This window comes from Meriones unguiculatus, chromosome 1 (genome assembly GCF_030254825.1).
Source record: "Meriones unguiculatus strain TT.TT164.6M chromosome 1, Bangor_MerUng_6.1, whole genome shotgun sequence".
NCBI classification, from domain to species: Eukaryota; Metazoa; Chordata; class Mammalia; order Rodentia; family Muridae; genus Meriones; species Meriones unguiculatus.
The window spans coordinates 190,777,227-190,789,368 of record NC_083349.1 but is presented as its reverse complement, the minus strand read 5'-3'; the positions used below and the strand labels follow the sequence as shown (position 1 = coordinate 190,789,368).

Genomic DNA, 12,142 nt, shown 5'->3' with positions numbered 1-12,142 from the left:
TCCTATCCAACAGTATCCTCTAAGGCACTCACCTTGTAGACAATTTGGCTGTCATACCAAAATAAAATAAAATCTGCAGTAGGCAGGTGTTGCAAAGCACACAGAAGAAAATACAACAGAACTGTTACAATATCATGAAAAAATGTGAGGCTTTATTGACTCAGGTACTCAGAAAAGTAAACAAAGCTCTGCCACTTCCCAGAAACTCAAGTCAGCATCTCAGTTAGCACCATTGTTTCAAGCAGTCAGTGAGCAAGTTCAGGTCTGCCCTGGCGCAGTCACAGCCATTTTTCTTTTCTTTCTTTTAAGCTATTAGGACATGTAAAGGAAATCAGTACAGTTTGTTACTATTTCTTACAAAACAACTGTTTAATTTTTAAGCATGTGAAAATACTTTTTCAAATATTCTAATGTATTTATTTTTTTAATTAAGCAACATTTTTTTCTTTTTGCTGATATAACTATGTAGACTTATTCTTTTTCTTCCGATGAGTCACCATCTAAGTGTCTGGAAAGCCAAGTTCCAGAAGCGGAAGCTGCCTCCCTTTGCTTGGTTGAGCTAAGCCAGAGGAAGTCTCAACCTTCTTTCTTGCATGGGGTGGCACCTTCTTTGCCTTCCTTGTGTGTGTACAGCAGGCTCCACACATAGAACAGCAGCTGAACAGGTGCTCTCTGCTTTGCTCCGAGCACAATTAGTGACAGTTCACAATATGCTGACTTTAAGAGAAATGGTTTGAGGGCTGAAGAGATGCCCATCTGTCAAGCTCACCTGCTGCTCTCACCAAAGACCAGAGTTCAGTTCCCAGCACCCACATCAGGCAGCTCACAGCCCCTGCAACTCCAGCTCTAGGGGATCCAGTGCCTCCGGCCTCTGATATATATGTAATATCCCAGCACTCGACAGGCAGAAGCAGGTGGATCTCTGCAGGTTATAAGCCAGCCAGGGGGACAGTGATACCCGACTCAAAAAACATTAATGATCTTTTTTTAAGATGACATCAATTTAGCTTACACCTTTGTCACAGATTAAGTCCTCAATAAAATGCAGCCAAGCATTTTGAGGTTGTTGTCCAGGCAACCTCTTGGATGTGAAAGTAGCTATGGGCTTCCCAGGCTCTCACCACTGGGAGGCAGTTTTGGCTTTCATGTGCACTGCCCCAGGGCTACACCAAATGCTGGGGGCCGGCAAAACTCTGATGTTCACCTCTGCTCTGCTAGATAGCTACTGAATGCCAGCTTTGAACAGTTGCAAAGTTATACCTAAATGCATGTTTTACATTAAATAGATTATTTTAGGAAAAAGAAGTCACTGTTTAGGCCAGGTTTGTGACTCAGTGGGAGAGGTGGTCCTTGTTTACAGAGCCCCAAGTTCAGTCCCCAGTGCCAAATATTTAATTATAATAGTAAAAGTGACCACTTACATAAGATGTACCCGTGCAGAAGTAAGATTACATCGCTGTCACCCTGTTAGGGTCACTGTACTCATTTTCTTATTCTGGAGTCCCAAGGTAAATATTTCATAATGTTTTAAATATAGGTTAATGTTTGAGTATGTTGGAAGCACAAACTGAATTGTGGCTAAAATACATATTTATAACATTTATACTATAGCGATTTACTTGAAATGTATGATCCCATTTGCACTCTGATATCAAAGTAAGTTTAATTTCTAGGCCTTCAAAAGTCACTTTTTAGTCTCAGATTTTCTGTCTCCCTCAGGAAAACGTGGGAACCCCGGAGACTACCTGGAACTGGCTAACAGATTTCCTCAGCAGGCCTGGGAAGAAGCCCGGCAATTTTTCTTGAAAAAAGAGAAAAAATAAATGTTTTTTAGCTAACTGTGTATTTGAGTACCATTGTTGGTGTTTTATGTTGTTTCTTAAGGAACCCCTGGTTTGTTTATACTCTCCTGCTGTAGATATGTTCCTTTTTGCACTGTTTATAAAGACTGTACATACTGTACTGTTCTTCCTAATTTTGCAAATTGAGTTTGTTTCATTTATGCACAATATTCTGGAGTTTGTTTACTACCATGCTGTGTAATTTGCATTTGTAATATGGGTAAAATTAGACAACTATCATTCTTGTAATTAAGTAACTGTTTTCAGTGTTGACTTTTCACATTAAAGCAGCACAAATTTGAGAAAGTGTTAACTCATTTATAAAGCCTGCTCCAAGTTTTTCTTCTAAAGCCTGAAGCTGAGACCTGTGTAACTAACACTTTGAGTAAGCCTCGGGGCTGTCTGAAATCACAGCGCCCAACCACTGGTCAGGAACTTCATGGCAGAATGCACTATGAACTCTTAGCGTTACTGAGCTAAATTTAGTCTCTAAAATAATTTTTTAAAATCTGGGAGCATCAGACATCTTCTTAAATAATTAATTTGGGACAACATGGGAGTAAAGCGAACAGTGAGGGTGGCCTCTGAGTCCAGCCATCAAGGCACGAAGCTTTGGCCATCTGGTGGGGGAGGGAGGAGGGCTCCTCAACCCACCCAGAGCTGAGCCGCGGTGACTTTGGTAATAATTACCGAGAAAGATCTGGCTGTGGAAAATGGACCCCAAAACCTAGATTGTCACAAGAAGCTGAACAACTCAAATCTTACCTTCCTTTTTCTGGGCACTTCTTTTTGGAACCTCATGGTGCTGCAATTTTGTGTGTTCAATTTTTTTTAGCTGTTTTACAAACCGAAAGAAAATAAAGAGGTCTGACGTCAGCCTTGCTGAGCGCTGCCGGTGTTCCTGCTCTGTACCCCTTCTCTGGGGATGGAGGGAGGGATGCCTAAGTTGCCGGTTCCGAACGGAGCCAGCGGAGGGCGGTCCGCACAGCCCAGGAGGGTCATCAAGTATTTATAAGGTTTCCTGCGAGACGTTTCACGGTGGAATATACCTCTTATCTGCTCGGAAATTTGCCAGAAAGCCATAAATAATCGAGACAGCTGTGATTAACCTCGCAGCAGCTGTACCAGAATTCGCAATTAAACATGTAACCGAATGGTCCGGATGCGCCCGCTGCAGTCCGGTGGTGCCAGTGGCTTCCTCCTGGAGCAGGGGCACACCACCGGCATTCGAAACCGGCAAGGAAAAGCTTCTCGGACGCCAGGAACAGCAACATTCGCAACCAAATTTTGCACCCGGGATGACAAAATTACCCCCAAACTCTGCAGAGCCAGACACTCCTAAAGCCAAAGATGTCAGACCTTCCTGCCGGTCCTCAGCCGCAATGCCCCTCCCCCTCCCCGCCAGACTCTGGCAGCCGCCAGCATTGTGACCTTGAACCTGGACCTCGGCCTCCTTGTGGCCAAGGTCAGGACCCAGCCCCAAACCTTAACCTCTGTGTTCCTTAGTCCTCTCGCAGCTGTGAGAAACATCTGCGTCTTCCCAGCTCTGGTGGACGTGTGCTAGGACCCGTCTTTCTCCTCTCCTCCCCAAGCTTCAAGCACAGAGCCAGCTTCCCAAGAGGCAGACTCTTGCCCACCCCAGAGTCCACCTGATGACCCCCTCACCCCTCAGGTGCTGGCCTTCTTAACCAAGGCTAGACCCACCTGGCGTTCCCGCCTGGCTGGGGATTGCTACTGAAGGCACAAAGGAACTTGGACCTTGAGCTGTCTGGCTGCGCGTCTGGGTCTGAGTGGAGGACTTCCCTGTGCCCTTTCTGGCTCCCATCACTACTCTCAACCTCGCTCTGTTTATCTGCATTCTCCTCACAAAGCCTCAATCAACAAGGTGCTAGCCTGTAATTGGTCACACAGTCCTCATTATAGCGCTGAACCTCAGCATTTTAAAGAAAGTTTACTTTTACATCAATCAGACACACAGTTAAAAGCCTCTAATCTTCCTTGCATCGGCTTAATAAACTCTGAATTTCCTGCTTTTATCGAAGCTCCATTGGGAACTTTTTTCTCTGCAAAACTTACTCGTCCATTGTTTTCTCCCCCCAGCAGGCTTCTGTTCGGCTAATTCTCTCTCTCTCTCTCTCTCTCTCTCTCTCTCTCTCTCTCTCTCTCTGTCTGTCTCGGTGAACACAGCTTACTGCATGGCAGTGTAAGCCCACCCCAAGGCAAAAGTGGCAGAGTCTGGCATTTGGGGAGGGTAGCGGTAGAACAATGGCTCATTTAGACCCAGCCTTCCTGGCTCTGACAAGATTGAGCTTTAACTTACTCCATATCCAAAACTGAAAGGCTGATTTCTGTCTCATACTCAATATTAAAATTCATTTTCCCAGAATTGTGCAGCAGCCTTACAATGTGTACCAAATTGTGTGGCCAAAAATTTGTCTGCCTCTGGGATCTTTTCCCCGCCTCAATTTCACAGAGCTAAGCAAATTTGTTAAGTCTTCTGAGGAAATCTTATTCTGAAATGAATCACGCTAAATAATTCCATTTTTCCACCCATAGCCCCTTTCCTCAAGCTGAAATTTTACTACAGATCTGGATGTCTCCTGCTAAACGTTAGCGTAAAAGCACAAAAGTTGTAATTGTCACAGGTAATTTAATTTACCAGGAAATCCCTACTTCATTACAAAAGATGTTTAAAGATGACCTGGGAACCAGTGAAATTCCTATTTATTAATGTAACTAACTGTAGATCTTCTAGCTTGCCAAGGACATTGAAAGCCTTTCCCCCTGGGAACTTGCGAGCACCACACACTCTTTTAGGTGGGTAATGGGAGAGAAAGCTTGTGATATATCATATGAGCATCACACAAGAAAAAGCTTGAGATGATTTCACCGTGCCACCGCCACTTTCCCTGGATAATTTTCCCATGGTAAGAAAGGCACACGGAGAGTGTCAAGTCAAAATGGGTTGTTAGTTTGTTGAAGTTGTGAATGATAAGGGAAAAGACCATAGTAAGAGGTAGATATAGTTTGTAAAATACTGCACACTGTCAAAAGCCAAAGTTTAGTACTAATAATTAAATTCCCTAAGGACCTGTTTCTTTTTAATAAAAAGAAAAGTAAAAAAAAAACAATATTCTGATAGTCAAGTTTCCAAAAGTAAGATTTATTATAGGGTTTTTTTCCCCTATTCAATAATCAACCAGATACGAGACAGAGAGGAGAGAGAAAGGGAGAGAGAGAGAGAAAGAGATCTGTTTTTCTGCTTGGGACGGAATGGTCTAAGTAAAGGGGATAACGCCTCAAAGAACCAGCCTTGAGTGGTAAAGCTGGCCCTAATTAACTCTGTATATATGTATCTTATCTGTACATTTGCAGACCATTTCCTAAATCCCCAAGAAAGGGAATGTTCCCGTTTTTAAGTGCTAGTATCACCTTGACTTTCAGGAAGAAAACTATAAATGTGGTTCGATTTCCCCACCTCTTCTCATTTTCTTTAATTGACAAGGAAGCCTTCCATCCTTTCCTGGAATGGGAGTTGAAACTGCAGGACAGCCCAAGCAACTGCTTCTAACAGAGGTCTCTATCCTCTCTCCCAGCTCCCCTTGGGAACATTTGTCACTGGTAGCTACCTATAAGCTAGGATGGCCACTGCACGCCTTCAAAACACAAAACTTGGACATAGAAATAGAAATGTCAGATTGTTGCAGGATGGTGAGTTGGCAGCTTTCTGAACCAGCGAAGGGAGGGCTAAATGCTGGCTTTTGGAAAGAACTGTCCCAGACTGCCAAAGGGTTAAATATTTGTTGAGGGTAAAACCTGAGCCTGCCGGTTTTTTTTTTTTTTTGTTTTTTTTTTTTTTTTGTTTTTTTTTTTTTTTTTAACTTCTGCTTGCCCGGGGGGCCTGCTGGAGATTCAGTATCTCTTGGTTATTTCCTGCGATCTCTAAAGCCAGTTTTCAAGAAAACAAGTCGCAGGGGTTTGAAATGTCACACCAAGTGACCTGGGCACGACATATCCAGGGGCCGTCCCCCGCCCTCTCCATTTCGGGCCTGGAAAGAAAATAAACCAAGGACACGCCAGACTGGTTCTGGGTGGACTTATTTTCTCCCGCAGCGGCGATCCTAGCGGGGGCTTGTTGTGGCTCCTTCAGTGTATCGCTTGCAGGTGATGCCAAACGCAGATAAGGAGCCGCCCCGGCCTTCTCCCCTGTCTAGACGGGGGAATTAATAAATGCAGCGAGATTGATCACGTCGCGCATCCACTCCAGGGACAACGCGGAGGACGCGCCGCAGAGCCCGGGGCGGCCCAAACTAGTTACTCCACCACCGGGCACCGCTCTCCCGGCGGCCCCGGCCCCGGGCGCTCCTGCTTCCGGAAACGCCTCGCAGCTCACGCCGCACCGGACCCGCCCCGCCCCGGCGGCGCCCAATCCGCGTCGGTCCCGCCCCGGCGGCGCCCAATCCGCGCCCGGCCCACCCGTCGGGCGCCCGTCGCGCCGCGGCACGAGGGCGGGGGGCGCCGAAACGAGGCCCACGCGCGAAGCGGCCTTCGCCCCGCTCCCGCGGCGCCAACAGCACACTTGGAGGCGCGGCGTGGCAGGGGTGGAGATGTCTTTATTAAGATCAAAATATCCGTCCCACTGTTCGCTTCACAATAAATAACAATAACTTACGTTTGCTCGGCAAAGGCTCTCACTGTCCTCCGTCGACTGATAACTTAAGACATGTTTGAGTCCGGTTTCTACCCTGTCCGGCGGTCATGCGCTGTGGGGGTTGCGCCTGGTCCCTGGGGCCGTCGCGTCCTCGCCGGCGGGGCCGGTGCAGCGCCTCGGGGAGCGCGGGCGAGGTCGGGGCGGGAGCCCGCACGGAAAGGCCCCGCGGGGAGGCCGGTCCCCCGCGGCGCGGGGCGAGGCGCGGCGAACCCGGGAACTCCCCGATGCTAGTTACAGAAAGGCAGGAGAGCCCTCGGCAGGGCGCCCGGGCCCGGGGGGCGGGCCGCGTCCCCGCGCTGCTGGCCGCCGTCGCCGTCGCCGCCGCCGCTCCAACAACGATCCCGGGGGCCGGAGGGCTCTCGGAGCCGGAACGGCCTGAGCGTGGGTGAGTCTCATGCAGGGAGCATGCGAGGTCCGCGGGCTGGCGGGGAGGGGTCCTCGCTCACGTCTCCACGGGGCTCGGCACCATACTGTTGGGGGTGTCCGGGAGCTGCGACGACAGGGACGTCACGTCGCTGCCCGAGGAGTTGCCTAGGGAGCCGGACTCGGAGAAGGAGACCTGGAGGACAGGCAGCAGGAGAACTCAGGTGAGCGCAGGCCGGGCCCCTGCCCCGGCACCTGCTGGGGACCCGCGGCGCTGCCCGCGGACGAGCTGCAGGGCAGACCCTGCGGGGAGACGTTAGACCCAGGCTCAGCGGCGGCGGCGAGGTGGCGGGCCCCGCAGGCCTGCCCGCCCGCCCGTTCCGTCCCCAGGGCCCGGGTCCCATGAGAAGCCCCCCTCCTCCCGCGGAGAGCGCGGGCCTCACCAGCTGCTGAAAGGCGGGTTGGTCCAGGTCGCTCTGCAGCGCGAACTCGCTGAGGGCCTTCCAGGGCGGCTGGTACGTCTGCACCTCGACCGCGCTGCCCTGCACCGCGCTCTCGTGGCGGATGGGGCTGCCCGCCACCAGGGGCGTCCCAGTCAGTCCCTGGAGGCTCTAGGGGGCAAGCGACAGCAGGGAGTGAGTCAGGCCGATCGCTGGCACCGCTTGAGCACGGAGCCCCTGGCTCTGGAGGGCGATTTGAGGATTACTTTGGTTTGAGGAGGAGGCGCGCATCACGCGCACAACGAATCCCCGCTGCGGGGGTGCCCCAGGGCCTACCAACCTGCCACCCCAGAAACCACACACCAGGCCAGGGAAACAGAGGCATCTGTGCCCCTCCCTAGCCAGGCGTGCGAAGGAAACAAAAACAAAAACAAACAACAACCAAAGCAAACAAACGAAAAGCCCCGCTCAATCCCTGCCCAAGAAATGTAGGACCCCGCGGTCCCACACCCCACTCTGTCGTCTCGGCGCCCAGGGCCTCACCAGTCTGGGCTGTGGCCGACACGAGACACCACCAGCCCCCTCGACCCGAAAGCCAAAGCCAGCCTTCCTCGGAAGGTGCGGGTGCCGCGGACGCGGGGAGTGTGGCTCCACCCGGGTCTCCCGGTGAAGCGCCCCGGAAAACGCCCCGGGACGCACGGGCCCCCCGCCCGCCCCAGCCCCTCACCGCCTTGTCGCTGTGCTGCTGCTGCTGGAGCTGCTTCATGAGGATGGACTTCTTCTTGTCCTTGCAGCGCTTGTTCTGGAACCACACGCGGATGACCCGCGGGCTCAGGCCGGTCATCTCCACCAGCTGCTCCTTCATGAGCGCGTCGGGCCGCGGGTTGGCGGCGTAGCACGTCCGCAGGGTGTGCAGCTGCTTCTCGTTGAGCACGGTGCGCACCCGGGTCGTCTTCTCCGCCTGCTTGTGCACGTGGGTGCGCAGCGAGGGCGGCCGGCCCGAGCCGGCGTCTGCAGGGCCGAGGGGGCAGCGGGTCGGACGGGCCGGCCGCCCCACCCCACCCCCAGATTTCGTTCCCCTCTCATTCCGTTCGTCTGGCTGCGGCTCGGTCTCCCCTCCATCCGCTCGCCCTAGCCCGGGAGAGGATGGCCTCTGCTCCGTCCCGGCAGGCCCGGCCTCCGCGCGGGGCGACCTCCCCGAGCCCTCGGGACTCTGCAGCCCCGCTCTAGGCCTGCGGGACTAGCACACCCTAGGCAAGGCCGACTGCGAGCGGCCGGACAGGCCGAGCCCTCTGGGGGGAGGTGGGGTCTTAGAGGACGAGGTGGGGATCGAAGTGCGGCCTCCGAGGGAGGGCAGAGGCTGGGGCGCGCGGCGCAGCGAGCCACCCGGCCTGGGGGACTCTCGCGCCATGGCCTGCCGCGGCTTGTGTCGCCGCTCGCTCGGGACGCTCTGCCGGGGGAGACTCCGAGTCGGGACCGCACAGGCCTTCCGGGCGTGGACCCGCTCCTTCCTGCCTGCCTGGCCGGGGGCGTCAGCCCGCGAATCCCCCCTTCGCTCCGGGCACCTTAGCCATTCGCACCCACCTCAAACCGCCTCAGACCTACATTTTCACAACAAAGGGGAGCCCCCGGGCGAACTAAGCTCGGGTTCCTTCCACACCAACTCCGCGGCTTCCCTTCCAGCCGGGTCCACACACCCATTGGGTGCGAGCTGCACTGTTTACGCTCGTGTCCCCTCTAGGCATTTCTAGGTCTGGGTAAACATTTACAAATAGCCCACCCTGACCAATTTCCTCCTTCCACAGCGTGGAACTGGAGATGCGGGGAGGGGCGGAGGCCTGGGGCCACACAGCTCGGGGAGGCAAGGTCTAGACGCTCGGGGGCGAACGGCAAACCTCTCGGCCGCCCGGAGCTGGGGTCTCTGGAGCCCCTTCTCCACCTGCCTGTGGCCCTGATCCTGGCAGCTCCCGGGCAGGACACCTACCACCGCAGGGTTCTAGTCAATAAACTCCCTGAAGCTTTACGCTCGCTGGATCTCCAGACAAGAGCGCAGGCCCCTCTTCCGCGCGGCTAGCCTTCTCCCGTAGGCTCCGCTGGGGTACCATCTTTGCTCCCTGACGATAACCGGTTCATCAAAGGAATTCTAAACAGCCCAGACATGCACCACCTAGGACCCCGGGCCCTCCACTCTCCGGATGCTGCCCTGCGTCCTGCCCGGCCGGGCCGCAAAGAACACGACTCCCGAAGCTCACAGGCTCACGCCTGCAATTTCCCCGGCACACGCGGCCGCACAGGCGGGCGCCCGGGGCCTCTCCCACCGGCTTCCCGTCGGAAGCCCGGCGCCCGGCTGCACCCCGGCGCGGCGCGGCTGCGGGCCGGGGAGAGGCTTACCTGGCAGATGCAGGCCGCGGGCGCCGGGGAGCGGGCCGGGGCTGCGCGGGCTGCCGGCCGCGGCGCGCTCCAGCAGGAGGCCGTGGTCGGCTCGGCAGAGCAGCTCGTGCTCCCGCAGCGAGAACTCGTCTCCCGGGAGCAGCTGGCGGCTGCACACGGAGCAGCGGAAGCACTCGATGTGGTACACGCTGTCCCGCGCCCGCATCACCAGGTCGCTGCTGCTGAAGCCCACCTGGCACTGGGCGCACTTGATGCCGAACAGCCTGCGGGCCCGGGCGCGGCGGCGTCAGCGCGGGTCCCGGGCGCGCCGCCGCGTCCCCAGCCCCGGGCCCCGAACCCGGGGCCACGCCAGCTCACCTGACGTAGTCCCGCTTGCAGTAGGTCTTCCCGTCTCTCACGAAGCACGTGCACGTCTCGTCCAGGTACTGGCTGCACTCGGCGCACTTGAGGCAGGCGGCGTGCCACTCGAGGTCGGGCGACACCCGGAGGATGAACTGGTCGTGGATCTGGCTCCCGCAGCCCACGCACATGGCCGTCCCGGGCTTCTCTGGCGGGGAAGGGCGCGGGGCCCGCGTCAGGCCTGCCTGCCGGACCCCGGCCGGCCCCGGCCGCCGCAGCCCCAGCCCGGCCCGCGCTCGCGCTCGGCGGTGCCACCGCAGGGGCCGTGCGCTCCCGAAGGGCCCGGGGAGGAGGAAGCGAGAACAGCACCCTCGCCGGCCGCGTCCGTTCCCGCCGGAGGACGGCGCGGGGACAGCGGGCGCCCGACTCCGCTGTCCACCCTGCGGCCAAGCCCGGACTTCCGCCCGCTCCCGCTCACAGCGACCCTTGTCCCAGCACCGCAGCCATCAGCCCTGTCCCCGCTCAGCCTCTCCGACAGTTCTCAATTTAAACACCTCAGATCAAGCGACTGAAAACACCTCCAGCCCCGAAAGACGAGCAAACAGAAGAGACCCATCTCCCTAAGTCAAACCTAAGCATCCTACCAAAAAACACAGAAAAGAGAAGAGGAAAAATCCCCAGCCTGAGGTCAGCCCGGCCGGCTTGGGTCATAATGCCTAATTATAAAAGAAAACAGGATTCCAAAGGATGAACACTGTTGCAGGCGAAATGCATCGTTTAGTTCGTTTCCTTTTATTCTCCCAAGTATTTTGTCAAATAGAGGCCACTTGTAGAATCCGCTAAACATTCTTCTGCATTGGAAACGCTGCATATTAAGCACGCACACACACCCACACACACCGAAAGACTTACTCTTGGAATGATCCCCCATAGCACCCAGGAAAGGATAATGAAAAATAATATCCACCATGCAGAGAGCGAGATGTGCGCCAAGCGTGCGGCCGGGGGCAGGAGCAGCGGGGTCGCGCGCCCAGCCTCGGCTCTTGGCTAACTAACTCGGGCCCCGCGGAGTTGAAGGAGCGATTCCGCACCGGCCCGCACGCAGCATGACGTCAGCACGCACTCGCCCGGGGCCCGGGCTGGAGGCGGGACCTGTAGCGTCACCCCGCTCTCCCACCGCCCCGGGGGCCGCGGGGGAGGGGGCGCGCGGAGGGCCGGGGCGGAGGCCGAGGCGCGGGGAGATTGGCCGAGAGGCGGCGGGGAGGCGCTGATTGGCTGGGGGCGAACAATGGGGCGCAGCCCCCTCCCCCGCAGCCCCCCGCGGCCCCGGGCCCCGCAGTCCCCTGGAGGCCTCCGCCCCGCGGGCGCCGCCGCAGCGCCGCTCTGCCCCCGGGCTCGCGGGCGCTCGGCTGCCCAGCAGGGCCGCGGACACCCGGGCGCGGCTGGTGGCGCGCTTGCCCCTACAGTGGCCTTCTTTCGTCATCTTTAAATTATAAAGATTACTCCGGGGGGACGGCGGACGTGAGGGAGAGCAGGGGATCCGCGGGGTCCCGGCCGTCCGCGGTCCAGCCGGCCGCCTTTCGCCCTGTGCGCCCGAGCCTTTGTTCGGCGGCGCAGGCTGGGGAGCAGGAGCGGGAACCGACCACCGGGGTTCGGATAACCTCGGTGCGGACTTGCCCCCGCGCCGCCCGTAGAAACCCGAGGTTGCAGGTGGGTACCCGAAGGGCCCCGACGCTCGCGGGCCGCGGTGCTGCTCGCCCCTGGCCGCCGCACTCTCTCCCCGTCTTCTGCGCTCTTCTGAAGTCCACGCGACCCCCACCCCTCCTTTCTCAGCTGCTGAGGTGTGTTACACGTCCAGAATAAACGATTTTTACGAACTCTGATTCTGGGTTTCACAAACCAATTACAACGCAAGTAATCAGGGACAAATGTGGGGCCCGGGGTAATTTCCCGTCTTCCTGGTGGCGTTTTCATCCTTGGAAAACCTACAACTTCTAGGATTGGGGGATTTTTTTTTTCCTTCACAAAAAATATCGGTACGAGTTTTGTTTCAAAGG

At 56.2% G+C, this 12,142-nt stretch overlaps 2 protein-coding genes across 4 annotated transcripts in view; one reads left to right on the top strand and one right to left on the bottom strand.

Moving 5' to 3' along the window:
* The window catches only part of Scaper (S-phase cyclin A associated protein in the ER), a 334,907-nt gene extending 332,190 nt beyond the window's left edge, over positions 1 to 2,717 (top strand). For all 3 annotated transcript variants that reach the window (XM_060374235.1, XM_060374232.1, XM_060374222.1), the window contains one exon: positions 1,720 to 2,717. In XM_060374235.1, the coding sequence (XP_060230218.1) occupies positions 1,720 to 1,823 (104 nt within the window). In that variant the 3' untranslated portion in view covers positions 1,824 to 2,717. The remainder of the gene's footprint in view (positions 1 to 1,719) is intronic.
* Positions 2,718 to 6,480: 3,763 nt separating this feature from the next.
* Isl2 (ISL LIM homeobox 2) lies at positions 6,481 to 11,171 on the bottom strand. Its single transcript, XM_021656236.2, has 6 exons — positions 10,998 to 11,171; positions 10,104 to 10,293; positions 9,747 to 10,009; positions 8,083 to 8,366; positions 7,359 to 7,526; positions 6,481 to 7,111 (listed from the first exon to the last, which is right to left on the bottom strand). The coding sequence occupies exons 1-6, from the start codon at positions 11,053 to 11,055 to the stop codon at positions 6,995 to 6,997; spliced, it is 1,080 nt and encodes a 359-aa protein (XP_021511911.1). The 5' UTR covers positions 11,056 to 11,171; the 3' UTR covers positions 6,481 to 6,994.
* Between the last annotated feature and the right edge of the window lie 971 nt (positions 11,172 to 12,142).

Bases quoted from the DNA above. Each gene is read 5' to 3' on its own strand.
- Isl2 (XM_021656236.2), bottom strand. From the start codon at position 11,055: ATGGTGGATATTATTTTTCATTATCCTTTCCTGGGTGCTATGGGGGAT. The intron at 10,010-10,103 runs GTGAGCTGGCGT...CCGGGCCCGCAG, and splicing joins TGCAAGCGGGACTACGTCAG to GCTGTTCGGCATCAAGTGCG. The intron at 7,112-7,358 runs GTGAGGCCCGCG...CCTGTCCTCCAG, and splicing joins AACCCGCCTTTCAGCAGCTG to GTCTCCTTCTCCGAGTCCGG.